The sequence below is a fragment of the Jaculus jaculus genome, chromosome 3, assembly GCF_020740685.1.
Source record: "Jaculus jaculus isolate mJacJac1 chromosome 3, mJacJac1.mat.Y.cur, whole genome shotgun sequence".
Lineage (NCBI taxonomy): Eukaryota > Metazoa > Chordata > Mammalia > Rodentia > Dipodidae > Jaculus > Jaculus jaculus.
The window spans coordinates 172,223,614-172,243,435 of record NC_059104.1 but is presented as its reverse complement, the minus strand read 5'-3'; the positions used below and the strand labels follow the sequence as shown (position 1 = coordinate 172,243,435).

Genomic DNA, 19,822 nt, shown 5'->3' with positions numbered 1-19,822 from the left:
TGATTATGTGCATACTAATTACCCTGTCTTCTCACACTAATACTTCTCCTGTCCTCATATAGATTCCCTTCTGTTCGCACATCTTTTACTTATTTATTTTTTTGGTGAACCAGTGAATTTAATTAGGGTTTTTTACTGGAGCATGGACTGCTTAAGACAAAATTCTGATCTACCTACCTCATACGCTTGTTTTAAGTATAAATGAAATAAACTCCTCTAAAGTTTCTATAATGACATACATCTATAGCTTTTATACATATTATTTTAATTCAATGAGAATAGACACAAAATTATAAGCTCTGTTTACAAATATGATATAGATAAACCATAGTATAAAGAAACATTCTGTTTAGGATTATTTTCTGAATCTTAACCCAGGTAAGACTAGTCACTACCTATTTTGTATTCTGACTGAGAATAAATGTTAATCACATCAATTAGTTTGGTTAATTTGTCTCCTTTCCTCTATCATTGTAAATAGCTTATAGCCAGGGACCATATTTTATTTATCCATTTCCTCTTCATCTTTTGACATGGGACTTGAAATACATTAGAAACACACAAAGATAATTGAAGATTGAATTAACAAATGAATATGTTTGTATATATTTATATTCCATTGATACCTTTACATTGAATCATCATATCAAACACATTTTACTCTCAAACAGGCCATACTTTTTCGACAGAAAAATTTTATATGAATCTTTTGTTATTGATCATAGCCTAAATATCAATTCATTTTAAATGAATAAAAATAACTTTTACATTGAAACCTACCACAAATGTGCCTTTTATGTTTATGTTGTTATATCTAATAGATTATGATTTATAATAATAGCAATGTGACAAATATTATTTCTGACTTATTTAAAAAATACTTTTATTTATGGTAGGGAGAGAAGCAGAGAGACAAAGATATAGTATAGGTATATCATGGCCTCCTGCTACTGCAAAATGAGCTCCAGGTGCTTGCGCCACTTTGTGCATCTGGCTTAGTTGGGTACTGAGCAATTGAACCTGGGCCATCAGGCTGTGCACTCAAGCGCCTTTAACCTTGGAGGCAGCTCTCTAGCCCTTGTTTCTGGCTTAAACTAAGCTAAACTAAACTCAACTAAAATAAACACACACAAAAAAGAAAATAAATATATATTTGATGTATTTTCTTGCCAGCTCAAAATAGAAATAAACAGCAGCAACAAAAAAGTGTCAAAATAAATATTTTTGGAAGGATGCAGTTGTTAAATGATGTTGAATCTGCCACAAATATGACATAATAAATTTGTTGCTTTTGTAAACAGAAAATATGAAGTCCCTGTTAATACTTTTGCTTGATATTTAAATTTAAATAAATCTGAAACAATGCTTCTGCTCTTTTATGTGCTTGTGAAAAGCTTTCTAAAAGTATTTACGCTAATTTTTTCCATAGCATATTTAATAAATAAAAATTCTATGACGGCCCTGTTGGTCTTAGAGGACTGCTCCATCTGAAAGGGGATCCTCAGATATTTGCTTTGGACAGTCCGCTTCTATTCAGCCCATTCAATAGAGAGCTCTTGGTTCTGTCTGGATGTGCAATTGGCCCACCCAGAAATCTATCTCAGTCCATTTCACTGCTGGGAAGTAGAATTGTAGTGACATTTGCACCAACACAGGGCCCTGGGTATCACATATTCCTGGTGTGAGGTACTGGAATCTTTAACCTTTTCCTAAGATTCAGACTTAACTGCCATGATTGGTTTCATAGTTCACACTTCGAGAACTACAAGTTTCACATGGCGTCATTGAGCAAGGCACTGTGTTATGTGGGCTGGTAAGAAAGTCTATGTTTGGTCTATGTGTCTGCTTGAGATACTATAAGAAAATGCCGACATATTTCATTGTTACCAGTCTTCCCTCTCTTGGTGTTTGCAGGTTCTGGGCATCTTACTCACAGAACTGAAGAAAGCCACACATAATTATGCAGCAGGAAAGTTTATTTGAGCAAAATGTCTCCCTGGCAGGCATTGAGTAACCATGTGTGGAAAAAAAATCCCAGTGGAATGCATTCAACTCTTCTTAACCAGAAAACATTTTTAAAATATGATATATATTCTCATTCTGTATTTTATTAGCAAGGCTGTGTTGCCAAACCTTGTCAGGGTTCAGGTCAAGTACATGGATAAGTCAGGTGAGAATTTATAAACCCTGATTAACTTGTGTTAAGTTTATAAAATTCTGTTTATAGCAGTCAGTTATTTTTTGTGGAGTATGTATGTATGTATATGTGGTAGAAAGGCAATAAGCTGAATTAGAAAAATTAGTTTGGACTATTCTGCCATTATCAAGCTATCTAAATTGGAGGTGTTTGCTTAACTCACATCTGTGAATGGTGATTAGCCACAATGGCCTTACAGGTCTCTTTCAGTTTTGGTATTTCTTATTTCTGCATAATCCCTCAAGAATTGTGGAGCTAAATTCTGGAGCTGCAGGCACTGCTGATGCTTCGTATTCCCAGAAGCCCATGAACACCTGAGCTGATGGTAAACTAAGGGACTTCCTGGATGGAGACATATATTGGTTAAGACAGACAGTAGAAAGAAGTAACTGGGGCAGGGCTTGTGAGTGTCCCCCAGTACTGCTCTACTTTTCTCTATATCTTACAACCTCAGGCAGGTAAGCTTAGTTACTGATGCTCCACATTCAAGCTTGCAGGCACTCTGCGGAGCTCAGAAATCCAGGGGCTATCCTTCATAATCTGTCCCTATGTAATATTATTTTTTCTGTATGCTTTCTTCCTCATCATTTCTGTTTTTCTACTTTCTATCTGTTATTTTGTTCTCAGAAAGTGTGCCACTTTTTCTTCTTCATATGTAACTTTCCCAGGAGGAATATTCCATTATGGTATATTTTGAATGTAAATGCCTTGATATGAATTAGCACCCTCCCTCCCATACCTTTCTCAGAAAAATCTAGTATCAAGCATAAATAAAAAAAAAATTCATAGACTGTTTCAGAAACCACTTGTTTGTGTGCTAAATGTTAAAAGATTGTGGTTGGTTAGCTCAGCCCCCATTCAGGACTGTTAAATGACTCCAATTTGGGTCTCTAGTGGGCTTAACCTCCTTTCATGGGCGTGGACTCTCTGTACTATTGAGGGATCTAACTCTTCTTACCTTCTCATACACAGAAGCTCTTAATACTCTCTCTTCTTCCCATATCTTAATCTAATAAAGTCTCTCTAAACTTTAAAAGAGATTGTAGTTCATAGGATTCTGTTTATGGCTGGTAGAGATACATGGAGAAGTAAAATAGGAAAAGGAGTGCTAAACAATATACAATTAAGATGCACCCTGGGAAGAAAGCACAGAGGAAGGCAGCTGGAGGAGCAAAGGCAGATGAGAAGACCTAGGTAGAGCAGAGAGTAGGCATTGCAACTCAGAGTTGCAAAATCAGAAAAAATTGGTTCTGTTTACACAACTATTCAGTTTTGGCTTTTTACCATCCTATTATATAAATTTAGAGCATTTCTGATTTACAACATGTGAATAAAACATTAATAACTTATTGAGTACCTCTTGTGGTCAATTCCTTTCCCTAAGATGAAACTACACAGCAGAGAGTGAAACTGTAAGTCCGGGTTGAGTTCTTAGAGCTCATCAGAGATCTGTAGAGAAGAAAGGATTCACAGTACTGGGATGAGGCCATGCAGAGAAGTTTCCACAAAAGATGGAGGCCTAGTGATACAAGGGGAAGAGAGAATTCCCACTCCTTGTGATAGTCACTCATGGGTCACAACCCTGAAAAATGAATGTTTTCCTTAATTTTATTTTATTATTAATCTTTATTTATTTATTTATTTGAGAGAGAGAAAGAGAGAGAGAGAGAGAGAGAGAGAGAGAGAGAGAGAGAGAGAGAGAGCACACCAGGGCTCCCAGCCACTGCAAACAAACTCCACATGAATGCCCCCACCCCTTGTGCATCTGGCTTATGTGGGTATTGGGGAAATTGAACCTGGAATCTGGCTTTGTAGGCAAGTGCCTTAACCACTAATTCATTCCTCCAGCCCCTTAATTTTATTTTTAACTTAATTAATTGATGTTGATTATTCAGATTAATGGGTTTTCTGTGTGTATGTGTATATATATATATATATATATACACACACACACACACACACACACACATATATATATGTATATATGTATGTATATATATGTGTGTGTGTGTGTGTGTGTGTATGTATATATGTAAAATTTTTATTTATTTATTTATTTTGGGTTTCAAGGTAGGGTCTCACTCTGGTTCAGGCTGTCCTGGAATTCACTATGTAGTTTCAGAGTGGTCTTGAGCTCTCAGAGATCCTCCTACTTCTGCCTCCCAAGTCCTGGGATTAAAGGCATTTACCACCATGCCTGTATATGTATGGCTCTTTTCTCTCTCAATTCCTATTTTGCTCTCTTCCCATTCCCATTCCCCTGCCCTATTCCCTCTTCTGCTTTCAGATAGTACTCAGCTTATAAAATCTTAGATTTTTGCATATGGCAAAATATGTGATACATGTCTTTCTGTGTTTGGTTTCCTCTGGAAGATGATGTGAATGAAGTCAGGGAAGGTGCTAGGAACTGGAGAACTACAAGTAAAACTTGGATAGTAGCAATCAGACTGGGTACCTGGAGGCATGAGGTCAATAATTTTAAGGACTGAAGCTAGAAATATCAAGTACTGATCATAGAGACTTTTAATTCTAGGCTAATGTGTTTGAATTTGTTAGTTTAATGAGCAGCACCAGAGTTTCTAATGAGAAGAGTGAATTTTCATATTTCCCTCCGAACATATTACCCTTCTGATTAGATACGAATTATGGAGGTGGTAAGAGATTTACTGGGAAATTGTCATCATTGTAAGCGAAGGCCACAGGTGGGATGAAACAGAGACAGGGGCTGACAGTGGCACTCGGCTCAGTAGGTTCATCAGCCATCACCTGGTGCATCCGGATCTGATCCACCCGTCCTGCGGGGACATCACCATTAATGATATCTTTGGCTTATTCATCGTCATCTCTACGTTTGGCCTGGATTCTGCGGTCATTCTTCTCTCTTACGTGCTCATACTCTGCGCCGTTCTTGCTCTTGCCTCCCGGGAGGAGCGGCTGAAGACCCTGCACACGTGCGTGTCACACATGGTGGGCGTGTCTCTGGCTGCCAGCTAGGGAAGGCGTGCCCCGCAGCGCATGCACATGCTCCTGCCCCTCGTTTACCTGTCTGTGCCTCCAGCGCTCAACCCTGTCATCTATTCCGTCAAAACTAAAGAGATCCGCCTGAGGCTCTGCAAAATACTGCTGGGAACCCAGTCTTGAGGAGCCTCTAAATCCGTGAACTTTGGTTTTCCATACCTGTTCTGACAAGGAGGGTTTAATTTCCTTTACATTGCTGTACTTAGGAGCTGGATTCCTGCTCTCACATGTTTGAGGACAGCATCACAGAAGGTATTCTTTAAAACAATGGGGTTGGGGAAGGTATAAAGAGCCATAATTTACCAAAAAATGCTCAATTTTCTTCTTCTTTTGAGTTAATTGACAACAGAAAATAAACCATGATAATTCCTTCCCCTCCTCAACTCTCCCCTTCAGAACTCCGCTCTCCATCATATCCCCTCCCCCTCTCCATTAGTCTCTCTGTTATTTTGATGTCACTGTCTTCTTCTCCTATTATGAGGGCCTTGTGAAGGTGTTGCTAGGCACAGAGAGGTCATGGATATCAAGGCCAATTTCTGCCCAAGCAGCTGCATTGTAAGGAGTGGTGCCCTTCCTTTGGCTCTTACATTCTTTCTACTACCTCTTCCGCAATTTTATTTTAAAATTCAAAAGTATACATTATTATAATTAACCTATCATTTTGTTACAATATTTTTTCCTTATCCTTCTTTAAAGAAACACATTGCCCTAGAAATTAAGTATACCACGGAAACACTGTCATACTAGAGATTGGAATTTGTTTCCCAAAGATTATTTTTAAATGATTTTTTTCATTTGTTTGCTTTTTGAGGTAGGGTCTCACTCTAGCCCATGCTGACGTGGAATTCAGTATGTAGTCTCAGGGTGGCCTCAAACTCATGGCAAAGTGCTGGGATTAAAGGGGTGCACCACCATACCTGGTTTCAATGATTTTAAAGTCATGCACACACACATTCTGTGAACACCAATGTTTATTTTACATATACATGCTATCCAGCTTGCCTTTAAAATGAGTGAGATGATTGGGCTGGAGAGATGGCTTAGCAGTTAAGGTGTTTGTCTGCAAAGCCAAAGGATCCTGGTTTGACTCTCCAGGACCCACCTCTTAAGCCAGGATAACAAGAGGGCGCATGCACCTGGAGTTCATTTGCAGTGGCTGAAGGCCCTGGCATGCCCATTCTCTCTCTTTCTCTCTCTCAAATAAATAAATAAAATATTTAAAAAAAGTTGAACTTAGTTGCATGTAAATTATGTTAAAAGATCAGACTGTTGGGCTGGAGAGATGGCTTAGCAGTTAAGATACTTGCCTACAAAGCCAAGGACACATATTCAACTCCCCAGGACCCATATAAGCCAGATGCACAAGGTGGTACATGTGTGTGGAACTCATTTGCAAGGGCTAGAGGCTCTGGCATGTCCATTCTCTCTCTCTCTCTCTCCCTATTTCTCTCAAATAAACAAATAAAATAAAAGATGAGACTTTTTGGTAATATTGACTTTTGGTCAGATTTAATGTATACTTTAAATTGTATGCAAGTGTATTTATAATATTGAACAATAAAGGAAGTAATGGAGTAAGAAGGCTGTGTACAGTAATATGAAATATAGACAAATATTTGTTCTGTGTAATTTATTGGTGCTGTTGGATTTGGGGGTATACTTTTATGACAAAATGGAAACAAAGATGTGGGTTGGGCTGTGCTGTTCCCCCTTCCCAGGGGAACTCCAAGAGCTTCCTTCCCTCATGCTCTGGGAGTTTTGTGTGTATTGGGGATACACTATACTCTCCTCATGTGACAACCATGACCTAGAATGTTTTCCATGTAGTCAAAGGAGAATAATAGTTTGAAATAAAAAGCCAGAACTTTTTATGTATACTACTGACCCCCATCTGATTTCATTAATCTGAGCTAACTAGACCAGTCATTTAAAACCCATGATACTCCTTTTTTGGGGAGGTGACAGATTCAAAGTAATCGGAGCATCGCCTTCTCTAAAAACAAAACAAACAAAACAAAACAAAAACTATTTTAATCAGGTATGTGAATATCAGTCAATTTTAAACCTCTAGTAGGTATACCTAACTCGCAATCCTTGAGCTACACATGGCCCAAGGACAGCTAAGAATGTAGCCCATCAGAAAATAACAAACTTGCTTAAAATCGTGTGAGTTTCTTCTTTCTTTTTTTTTTTTTGTATTTTGATTTTATAGTCTCATTTTCTCCTTTACAAAGCTTGGCTGTGGCATAAGATGGCCCAAGGAATCTTCTAGTTTTAAAACTTTAAACTAGTATCTTGGAAGTTAGTCTTTCCTTAAAGCCAACTTGTCTTCACTGCCTAGTCAACTTCTTTTTGATAGATGGAAGCCTAACAAGTCTTTACAATGGCTTTTGTCTTATAAGAACTTTCTATGTGATATTGTTCATTTTTGCCCAGATCTATAGAAATTATATCTTTTTTTTTTAAAATTATTTATTTATTTATTTGAGAGTGACAGACACAGAGAGAAAGACAGATAGAGGGAGAGAGAGAGAATGGGCGCGCCAGGGCTTCCAGCCTCTGCAAACGAACTCCAGACGCGTGTGCCCCCTTGTGCATCTGGCTAACGTGGGACCTGGGGAACCGAGCCTCGAACCGGGGTCCTTAGGCTTCACAGGCAAGCGCTTAACCGCTAAGCCATCTCTCCAGCCCGAAATTATATCTTTTTTAACTTTTTTTTATTTTTGGTTTTTTGAGGTAGGGTCTCACTCTAGTCCAGGCTGACCTGAAATTCACTATGTGATTTCAGGGTGGCCTTAAACTCACAGCGATCTTCCTACCTCTGCCTCATGAGTGCTGGGATTAAAGGCGTGCGCCACCATACCCAGCTTTCATTTTTAACATTTTACTGAGGACTTTAATACATCAATGTATGGTAAGTTGATCATATTCTTGTCCTAATATCCTCTCTGTCTTCCCTCTGCCACCCATCCCCCTCTTTATTCAAACAGTACTTTTCTTCTTGTTCTCCTCTGTACTCTATGTCAAAATGTTGATTGGCTCAGAATTGGGCATGTCTTGTCGGGAAATGGCAACCCTGTGAGGTCATGAATGTATCTGCCAGTTCATGTCTGGATAACAGTTCTCAGCCTGTAGCCTTGCACTCTTTCTTTGTCTTCCTCTGCAGTGTTCCCAGAACTTTGTGACGCTTCATTTTAAAAGTAAACAACTTGAAATTGGAGCAAACCTGTCGACCTTAACGCTGCTCACTCAGACAAGGAGTGGGTTATGAACTGCATTTCGGTCATGAGGGAAGGAACTGTCAGTTTGCCGGTGGGTTTCCTGTGGAACAAGACTTCCCAAGTGACGACCAGCGCAGGCTTAGGCAAACCAAAGTGCTACCCTGCTTTCTGACTACACAACGAGGCTGTTTGTGGCTTTATTATTTTCTTTCTCGAAACCTATATGAGTTGTGGCATGGTTAATGGAAAATGTCATAGCCTAAGAGTCAGAGAGAATCCTTGGGGCTGTGATTCAATCTAGCTCTGTGGCTGATTTACTGAATGAATTGTTTATGGGCATCAGTTCTACAACGTGAGGAGCTACATATATTGATCACTGCAGGGGAATCTAGTTCTCATTCTTTTTTTTTTTTTTTTTAATTTTTTATTTATTTATTTGAGAGCGACAGACACAGAGAGAAAGACAGATAGAGGGAGAGAGAGAGAGAATGGGCGCGCCAGGGCTTCCAGCCTCTGCAAACGAACTCCAGACGCGTGCGCCCCCTTGTGCATCTGGCTAACGTGGGACCTGGGGAACCGAGCCTTGAACTGGGGTCCTTAGGCTTCACAGGCAAACGCTTAACTGCTAAGCCATCTCTCCAGCCCTAGTTCTCATTCTTAATTGTTTTGAATTCTCTAGGGGAGAGAGGTGACAGAGCATAGGGGAGTCATTAACTCTGATTCCCTCTCAAAGAGTTTTCACTCTCTGTCTCCCTTGCCATCTCTTTGAGCTGGACTTGCCAGGCCCAGAGGACTCTTACCAGGCAGGTTTATAGATCTCAGAGTAGGGAGTAAAGACAGAAGTCCGCAGAAGGCAGAGCTATGTGCAGAGTATGTTGAATCTCTGATGTTTCTCCCTTGAGTAAGCGTCTCACTTGACTCTCCTCCCATCACTGGGTCTATATGAGGAGGTAAGTGGAACTTCAGCTCTTCCCTCACAGACACCTCAGACACCTCATTTTAGCTTCAGAATCCTAAGGGGGCTGGGCTATATAGACTTCAAGGAAAGTCTGACTTATGTTTAAAGGATAACATTTTTCCCCCTACACATCACTTCTATGCCTAAATACTCACATTCCATTCAGCCATTAGGGTCTGCAGCCTCCACCCCCTACTCCATGCTGGATGATTGTAAAGATTTACTCTGCAGGTTTTGGTATGAGTATCCCTGGCTCGGAGAGACATCTATTTTGTGCTGGGATCAGTGCTTCAGTATGACTAACTCGTACTCCAATATGTTCATTAGATAGCATAGTGAGACAAAAGAAGAGAGCCTTTGTTTGGGAAACTGGTTGGAAATGAGAGGATAGTTTGGAGTTAGGATCAGAGAATTTCACCCCTAAGTAACCTCCTTTATCGCTATTTTCTTGGCTGTCATTTGTCCGGGGCATGTCTTGCATGGGGATTTGAATACGAATTTGAAATTTTTACTCTGAAATACTTTTTCTATTCTGTAAATGTGAAAATAAGTGTATTCATTATATAAATTGGAAGCTGCTGTGTGGTAAAGATGAGCTCAGACTCAGATATTGAACAGTTATTTTGCTTGTCTGAGCTAGTCTAGAACTCTCTGTAAATTTGCTTGCCTAATCATCTGGGAGAAGATGAGAATGAACAAATAATTATGAGAGTTTATAATTTATTTAGTGTGAAAGAACTAAATAAACAAATATATACTATATCCTTATAATTATTAGTATTAAAAACAATAAAAGAACGTGTATAAGGTGATATAACACAAAGTTATTGGCATGAGAGTGAAAGGTTAGAATAATTGGAAGAGATAAGGTCCTAGGTATTGCTTCCACTGCCACGTGACATGTTAAGGGTTTAAATTCTTACTTTAAAAATGTAAGTGGGGCTGGAGAGATGGCTTAGCAGTTAAGCACTTGCCTGTGAAGCCTAAGGACCCCGGTTCGAAGCTCGGTTCCCCAGGTCCCACGTTAGCCAGATGCACAAGGAGGCGCACACATCTGGAGTTCGTTTGCAGAGGCTGGAGGTCCTGGCGCGCCCATTCTCTCTCTCTCCCTCTATCTGTCTCTCTGTGTCTGTCGCTCTCAAATAAATAAATAAAAAATGAACAAAAAATATAAAAATGTAAGTGAAGGTATTAAAGCATTTATTTATTTTTACTTTTTAAAAATTAGTTATGTACACAGTGTTGATACCATCACTAGCCTCCTTCCTGTCTTCCCCCCTCCACAGGGACCCTCCTCACTGGAGAATATGGGTTGTGCATTGTGAGGTTAGCCATCAGTTATGGGTAAGAGACAGTTTCTCTGTGCATAATGACCCAACATGTGGTTCTACCAATCATTCTGCCCCCTCTTCCGCAAATTTCCCTGAGCCATGTTGGGTTCAGTAGACCTAAAAGGTCTACTTCAGTTTTTTTGGAGTGTAGCATCATTTTATTTACATTATACACAAGTATTTTGGTTGCTTGATGGAGAATGGATTAGAGAAAGGAATCATATTAAGATAGCTAGTCATTAATGATGGAGAATGGAATTTCAAAGAGGAAAGTGTGGGGGGTGGGCAGGGAGGGAATTGCCATGGGATTTTTTTTAATAATCATGGAAAATGCTAATAAAAACTTAAAAAAAAAATAAAAAAAAGATAGGTAGTCATTAAAGAAGGTTCTGGTATCCTTGTTACAGATGCTGGGGGATAGATTACCACTGCATGTGAGTTGAAGAAGAGAAGCTAGTATTCAGTGTATATTAGGAAAGTAAGAATGGGTGAGCTAGATCTGTGAATCGGGGTGGGTGAGAGGGGCTAAGGATGCTTTCTAGATTTTTCTTACATGAGGATATGGATGAAAGGACAAAGAGTTAGTGAGATGGTGAGCATCCAAAAAGATCAAGTGTGGTGAGAGACAAAAAGCTGAACTTTGCCTATGCTGTATAAGCCAATCAGCTGTAACAATTTGTCAATTACAGCTATAGACAATTATAAGCCAATAGCTAGAAGAAAAGCTTGGCTAGAAGCATAAATTTAGGGTCACTAACATACAGTGGAGAAATTAGGATGATATGAGCAGAAAATAATTTGAAAATATTAGTTGTGAAACATAGCAGAGAAATGGCTGAATACTCGAAAGATTATAAAAGGACAGTACGCTTGTTATTGCTTATTGTTTCTTTTGCTGTTAGCTCCTAAAGTTGAACAAAAGACATGTGAATTCCTCAGTCCTGGGGAAAGACTGTAGGTCTGGGGGTGGTGTTAACCAATAAAAGGTCTGAAGTATAATCTGTTCTTTTCCAATCTTCCCATGGTCTTTGGTGTTGAGATCTAAGGACGATTGTCATTTCTACCTGGAGGTAGTAAATATCCCTGCCCCTCGCCTTTACCTCCGCCAACCTCACTTCGTTCTGTTCTATTTTCATAGCCATTCATCACACCTCATGGGCAGCTTCCTGACTAACACATCAAATACCAACAACTTCATGCTAACAGGCTTCCCAGAGCTGGAGCGCCTGGAGCCCTGGCTCACTGCTCTTCTCTTGCTGCTTTATGTTATCTCCATCCTAGGCAACTCCCTGATTCTCTTCATCATAAAGGAAGAGCAGAGCTTGCACCAGCCAATGTACTACTTCCTGTCATTTCTGTCTGTCAATGACCTGGGTGTGTCCTTTTCTACGCTGCCCACAGTGCTGGCTTCCATGTGCTTCCATGTCCCGGAGACTGCTTTTGAGGCTTGCTTGGCCCAGATGTTCTTCATCCACTTTTTCTCCTGGATGGAGTCTGGGATCCTGCTGGCCATGAGTTTTGACCGCTATGTGGCCATCTGTAACCCACTGAAGTATTCCTCCGTGCTCACGGAGGCCCGTGTGGCCCATATGGGCATATCCGTCATCCTCCGCAGCTTTTGCATGGTCTTCCCACTTCCTTTCCTCCTGAAGAGGCTTCCCTTCTGTAAGGCCAATGTTCTGACCCATTCGTACTGCTTGCATCCAGACCTGATCCGCCTGCCCTGTGGGGACACCACCCTCAACAGCATGTACGGGCTGTTCATTGTCGTCTCTGCCTTTGGCGTAGACTCGGTGCTCATTCTCCTGTCCTACGTACTCATCCTGCGCTCCGTGCTGGCCATCGCCTCCCGGGAGGAGAGGCTTAAGACGCTCCACACGTGTGTGTCCCACATCTGTGCTGTGCTCATCTTCTACGTGCCCATGGTCAGCGTGTCAATGGTCCACCGGTTTGTGACGCGCGCCCCGGAGTACGTGCACAAGTTCATGTCTCTCATCTATCTCTTTGTGCCTCCGATGCTCAATCCAATCATCTACTCCATCAAGACCAAGGAGATTCGCAGAAGGCTGCACAAGATGCTGCTGGGCCCTAAGCTCTGACCAGAGAGAAACTTTGAAACACCCCATACTTTCGGAGGTTTGTTGTTAATGTTTGGGTGCACTGGGCTAGGCTGTTGGAGCTGTTGAATCGTTGAGACACGAACTTACAATTGGGTGTTTGCCATTACTCTCATCATACAGCGTAACTACAACCTACAAATGGGATCATCTTGGCTATGCGCTGTGATTAGCTATGTCAGTTATCACAAATTTCTTCTCTCAGATCCAACAAAGGAAAGTGGGTTGAAATAGATTTTTTCTTTTGGTCCCAATACACTAATAATATCTATGCTTTCAAGTAAATCTCAAAAAAAACTAGTATATGCAGTTTAAATTGGGATTCCTGTTCCTTGAGGACATAGGTATCACTCAAGAACTGCTAAAGGAATAATAGTTTGGAATACCGGTTATACATGATAGCTGTTTCAATAAATTTGTATGTGCTGTCATTGCCCAGACATAACTGGATGGAGGATTACACTTCCCCTGGGAAGCTGGTAAACACTGAAATTGGAAAGAAAGCTACTGTTGTTGACTAATGTAGGATGAGGGGCAAGTCCATTTCAGCAGCAGAGGCAGTGTGGCCCACAGCTGCTGGAATCTCAGAGGAGAGAAGCTGAAACATGCCAGGGTGATCACAGAATTACAGCTGTGGAGAGAGACAAGCCCTCTGAGATCTATGGAAAGCAAAACACCCCAGACCATTCAGGCAGGTGGACACTGGTAGAATTAAGCTCAGGGGTGTGGTGAGTTCACTGGACACTGGAAGACCATGATATAACTCAACATTGAGGACGGGCTAACTGGGAGAGCGGACATTTAGGCAATTTTTTAAAAATTTTTATTTATTTGACAGCAACAGACAGAGAAAGACAGAGAGAGAGAAAGAAAGAGAGGGAGAGAATAAGCGCTTCAGGGTCTCCAGTCACTGCAAACAAACTCCAGATGCATGCACCACCTTGTGTATCTGGCTTATGAGGGTCCTGGGGAATGAAGCCTCGAACCAGGGTCCTTAGGCTTCACAGTCAAGCACTTAACTGCTAAGCCATCTCTCCAGCACCCAATTTTAAAAAGTGGTATGACTGTACCCTTTTTCCTCATAAAATCATAGACTAATTTGCCTAAAATAAAGCCACTAGCATCCAAGTAACATAATCATGGCCTAATCGCAAGAGAAGAAAAGATATGAATTGCACCTAAACATCTCTTGCATGCCAAATTAAGCCATAAGGATAGAAAAATTAAGCAAAATGGAAACCCACAGATGATGCCTTTGACATAACTAGGTAACAGAGAAATCCTAGGAATACTATGCCCAGTAGGTGGCAACTATATCGCATGTTGAAACCTGAGAGTAGAAGGCTTCATGACTCGGGGCTGGAACTGGGAACAAACCTTATGGTTTCCAAGGCCCACGGATACAGGAGGGCCAAGGAGTGCGCTTATGGTCCCAAGCATTTACAAATCACAGAAGCGTCCAGCAAATGAGCTCTCCCAAAAGAATGTAGCCTCAGTCCAAAGGGGAAAGGCACATTAAGAAACAAAGAGGCAAAGGAGTTTCCAAGGGAGAGTGTGGGAGAAGCAGGTAAATTGGGGTCTGGAAGGGCAGACGCTTCTCAAGTTGGGGATGCCTGGAAGCGGCGCCTGCAGGGTGCTGGAGCGAGCAGAGGGGAGGCTGTGCGTGCTCCAGGACAGAGCAAAGCACAAGCAAAGACAGCAGAAGAGCCCTTCCCCCTCCTCTGCCCCCCATGATCTTCCCCGTCCCCCTGGAATACCGTCCTTCACACACAGAGAGCAGAAAAGGACAGCTCATAAGCAAATTTAAAAGACCACCACCAAGAACGAAGACTAACCCGCAGCCCAGAGTCAAAGGAACGTCTCTCTCTCTCTCACATATCAGTTATCTGTATCTGAATTAGGAATATATTGGTGAGTAGGTTTTGTTTTTGTTGTTTTGTTTTTGGTTTGGTTTTTCAAGGCAGGGTCTCATTCTGGCCCAGACTGACCTGGAATTCACTATGTATTCTCAGGGTGGCCTCAAACTCACAGCGATCTTCCTACCTCTGCCAGTGCTGGGATTAAAGGCGTGTGCCATTGTTCCTGGCTAGTTTTTTTTTTTTTTTTTTTTTGCTTTTTAAAAACTGAAACTTAGTTTCAGCTACACTATTTAGTTACATGACACGGCATGGAAATGGGAAGTGAATGTTCTTGTCATATTAAAAGATAATTCTGTCATAAATTTTCTATTCAGTTTTTCAGCCGCCTAGTAAATTTGGACCAGCTCCATAACCGAGACTTGTGGAAAAATAAAAGCTTTTTATTTCCCCTGAGATTAAAATTTATTAGTTAAAATTAATAGGATAAGCATTTTACATAGTTTATGAACTTCTATGTAAATGATAATTTTGAAACTGTTTATATATTTCTGTATGGACTGAGAGGTTTCATCAAGAAATTATTTTGAACCGGGCATGGTTGCACAAGCCTTTAATCCCAGCACTCAGAAGGCAGAGGTAGGAGGATCACCACCCTGAGATTACATAGTGAATTCCAGGCCAGTCTGGGCCAGAGTGAGACCCTATCTTGAAAAACAAAACAAAACAAAAAAAGGGCTGGAGTGATGGCTTAGCAGTTAAGGCATTTGTCTGTAAAGCCAAAGGATCCTGGTTTGATTCCCCAGGACCTACCTAAGCCAGATATACAAGGGGGCACATGCATCTGGAGTTCGTTTGCAGTGGCTGGAGGCACTGGTGTGCTCATTCTCTCTCTGTCTCTTTCTCAAATACATAAATATATTTAAAATAGAAAAAATAGAAAAAGAAAGAAAGAAATTATTTTGAAAATAAATCTAAGCTTGTTTAAAAGTAAACTTGCTCAATTTAATCCTGTTGGATTTTCCAAGAACTTTTTTTTACCTTTATAACCAGAAATGTTTATTTTTATGTTATTTGTAGAAATATCCTGATAGATATTTGAATTTTAACAATTGAGTTGTCCTTTCTATATGTCTCCATTCCTTATTGAATAAATAATTTGTGAAACATTTCAGATATGGTACCTATAACCTACCTACTCATATAACGGTTTGAATAGGTCTACTCAGCAGGAATTTATGTAAGTTTTAGATTTATTTGGTTTACGTTTCTAAATGTTTTCAAATGTAGGCAGATCTCATTTTTATATTGTTCCTGATATAGAATAAGTAAGGTTATCATGTTTCAAATTCTAACCTGTTCAACATTTATAGAAGAATTTGTCTCAGTCAAAGGTAACAGGCTTGGCTATTAAGACTAATATGAAAGATGGGGAGAGAGGTCAGTGGTGGATCAGTTGCCTGGCATGTGTGAGGCCCTGGGTTAGAACCCTTATTTCTTCCAGCTTGCATCCTCTTTAGCTATATTGCTTTTGGTGCTCAGCCCATGTTCTGACCTCATACAAGTCATGTGAACATTTCCAACACACCCGTCAATGGGGCCCTCCCACCACACTGCAGCCACTCAAAATGAAAAAAGCCCAGCATTGCCCATTCTTTCTTCTGCGCAGAAATTGAGAACATGATCTGGTTGTAGACCAGTCGTTGCTCAAGGCTGGGAAATGAAAGGTGGGTAAAGAGACTCAGTTTGATCAGGGTATGCTGTATGCATGTACTAAAATATCACACTGAATCCCATTACTATGGACAGTTAACACATCTAAAAGGAATGTATAGATGAGAAAAAACAAACAAACAAACAACGTGCTGACAGGCCATATTGCTCTTGTGACCTTTCAGATAGGCTTTTTCTCATAATCCGCAATGACTGCATCACAAGATGACTAAGTCACAGATACCAAACACCGTATTTGGTACATTATGGGTTTTAATAAACACTGTTGAGTGAATAACTTACATTCCTTAAGATGAGTGAGGATAGAAATACACTTTATCACCAGAATTAGTCTCCATCTAAATCTCTACACTGTTTTAGAGTGGGAGTCGAATCAAAGGTGATAAATGATATTTCTACTAGAGGGAAGGTGGAGCGCGTCTTAGGAAGAATCTGTGCCCAGCGTGCTTAGCGGTGAGTGAAGGGAGGCGGTGGCTGTCCGCTCTCCAGCTCTGCCTTTGCTGTTTCTCCTGAAGAGACCGCCGGTGCTTGCTTGCATGGGGGTGCACGTCGTCTCCAGCGATTCGTCGGGAGCCTTAGCTCGGGGTTGTGTCTTAGATTCAGACGTGGCTGGTGCTTTGTGATTTACAGTGAAGTGGCAGGTGTTTAGGTGCTGTCCACTCAATACCTAAATTGTAGCCACAAAAATCCAACCAGTTCATCAAACAGTCCATGGATATTTTAATTCCTCTCACATATATTTGATGAACTAATCTTTCATGTGCAATGAAAGACGAGGGGGAAAATCGTTTATTTTATAAACGTGCGTATGCACAAAACCACCCACTTGCCCTTGTTTATGTCAGAACCACAAAACCACATCTTGGTTTCTGACACTCATGTCATATCATGCCCACATGATAGTCCTGTCCTCCTGAAAGGGTAATTCTTTGACAGTGACTCTTGGTTAGTAGTCAGAGCTTAGGAAGATGATCAATCACAACATATCCACTGACTTAGTACACTCCATATTTCCCAGAGACCTTGAAAGCAGTTAGGAGCAAATGTTCCATGCAGCTGTCTGGAAGGCACTGGCCAGCTGTGCTCAAATGCTCAAGCACCCACAAAGTAGACCCTTTGTATCTGCGAGTGAAATGGAACAACAGAGGTTCTGAGTCCCAAGTGCGCCGGCGCACTTGGTAACGGTGCGCTGAGCCTTCCGGCGAGGAAATGCCCTTATTGCCTATAACTCAACCAAGAAGGTGACGTCTCTGTGTTCTGTACAGGAGGAGGAGTGCTGCCGTCAGCACAGCTGAGTTCCAGCTGCAGCGGTCAAGCATGGCGTCCTAGCAGAGCTGGTCATGAGGCTGACGCTCAGCCAGCCCCGGGGGCCTGAGCATTTCTGAAGATTATCCTATTTTTTTATTTTTTGGTTTTTCGAGGTAGGGTCTCACTCTAGCCAAGGCTGACCTGGAATTCACTATATAGTCCCAGGGTGGCCTTGAACTCACGGCAATCCACCTATCTATGCCTCTCGAGTGCTGGGATTAAAGGTGTGCGGCACCACGCCCGGCCATGATCCTATTTTTTTGAGTTCACACCAATTCCAGGAAATACCACAGTATATGAATTGGTATATTTTTTTTCTAATTCTGTCTTAGATGTTAATCATCAAAGCACTTCTGAGTGCTATGAAGCCCAAGGATCAGGAACCCTATTCTACCAGACTTCCCACTCCTAGTTTCTTGACTCCTCATAAACCCATTCAACCCTTTCCCTAAAAGGTAAAAGCTGTGTTCATGACAAAGCAAGACAGAAGCATGCCCTTTGCTGCTTAGAAGCATACTCTATAAGCTCCAAACCAGTCCTTTCAACAATCCCATCTGAACTGTGTTCAATATTTCACTTAAAAAAATTAGAGGCATGTCTAAGGGAACTTAAAGAAAAAGTGAAAGAATTTTCTTTTCACCGACTTTGAGGGGCACGTATCTGTCTTCTACTTGGCAGCAATGACCATGGGGACACAACTGCGGAGGTCCCGCAGGCCAGTCACATTTTGATGCGGTGAAACATGCGAAAGACGGCCCGGCGGATCCCCTTGGTTTTGACGCTGTAAATGAGAGGGTTGAGCACGGGAGGCACAAAGAGGTAGACGTTGGACATGAGGACATGTACGTATCGAGGGACATGCTTCCCAAAACGGTGCACTGTGGAGACCCCTACCATTGGCACGTAAAATGCAAGTACAGCCAGGATGTGTGACACGCACGTGTTGAGGGCTTTCAGTCGTTCCTCATGGGAAGCCATGGCCAACACAGAGCGCAGAATGAGCACGTACGAGAGGGAGATACAGAACAGGTCCACGCCGAAGGTAGACACGAGAACGAAGAGCCCGTAGAGGCTGTTGATGGTGATATCAGCACAGGCAAGCTTCATCATGTCTGGGTGCAGGCAGTAGGAGTGGGAAAGAACATTGGATCTGCAGATAGGTAACCTCTTGATGAGGAAGGGCAGAGGGAAGAGGGTGATAAAGCTGCGAACAGTCACAGCTAATCCCATCCCAGCAATGAATTCACTGGTGATCACAGTGGCATAGTGTAAGGGATCACAGATAGCCACGTAGCGGTCGAAGCTCATGGCCAGCAGAATCCCCGACTCCATCATGGAGAAGGAATGGATGAGGAACATTTGGATGAGGCAGGCATCAAAAGCAATGCTGCGGGCGTTGAAGCAGAAGGTTCCAAGCACAGTGGGTAGTGTGGCCAAAGACATAGCCACGTCGCTGAAAGACAACAGGGAAAGAAAGTAGTACATGGGTGCGTGCAGGCTCGGCTCCACTTGCACAGCCCTCAGGATCACTGCGTTTCCCCCAAGGGCCGTGGCGTACATTACACAGAGGGGTCCAGCCAGCCAGGGATGAAGGCTTTCCAGACCTGGGATGCCAGTGAGGAGGAAGGAAGCAGGGTGAGTGGCATTGAACACCCCCATGGCAGGGTATTTTCAGCGTCAGATCTTCTTACTTAGAGAATTCTAAGGAGTTTTACTTCTGGACAAGGAACCAGCAATGAAGAGTCACACTGGAGAATGTCTGTGCAGCTGGGAGCTGATAGACTCATGGAATCACTGGTTTGGGGATAATACAGGCGAACTTCTTCATACCTTACGATCATCAGGCTACAGACTGGGTTGCTATTTCTTTCTGTTTCATAGCAGAGCAAAGACATTGTCCAGTACTTCACAAATATCAGATAACTATGGGGAACATGTTTTCACCACATTATCCACGTCTTTCACGCATTTTAGAAGCACCATTCAAGAGAAATGTGTTAACTGTAATTCAAAGACAGCTGTTACAGAAAGAAATTAGGTGTGGTAGTTATCAATAACTCTTGAAATATTTCCCTGAAAATA

General features: G+C 41.6%; 2 protein-coding genes across 2 annotated transcripts; one reads left to right on the top strand and one right to left on the bottom strand.

The window, feature by feature from the left end:
* The first annotated feature begins 11,879 nt into the window (after positions 1-11,879).
* On the top strand, positions 11,880-12,824 carry LOC101595389 (olfactory receptor 51I2-like). The gene has a single exon (XM_004650951.2). The coding sequence runs from the start codon at positions 11,880-11,882 to the stop codon at positions 12,822-12,824; it is 945 nt and encodes a 314-aa protein (XP_004651008.2).
* Positions 12,825-18,460: 5,636 nt separating this feature from the next.
* Positions 18,461-19,399, bottom strand: LOC101595096 (olfactory receptor 51I2). Its single transcript, XM_004650950.2, has one exon. The coding sequence runs from the start codon at positions 19,397-19,399 to the stop codon at positions 18,461-18,463; it is 939 nt and encodes a 312-aa protein (XP_004651007.2).
* Positions 19,400-19,822: the final 423 nt, after the last annotated feature.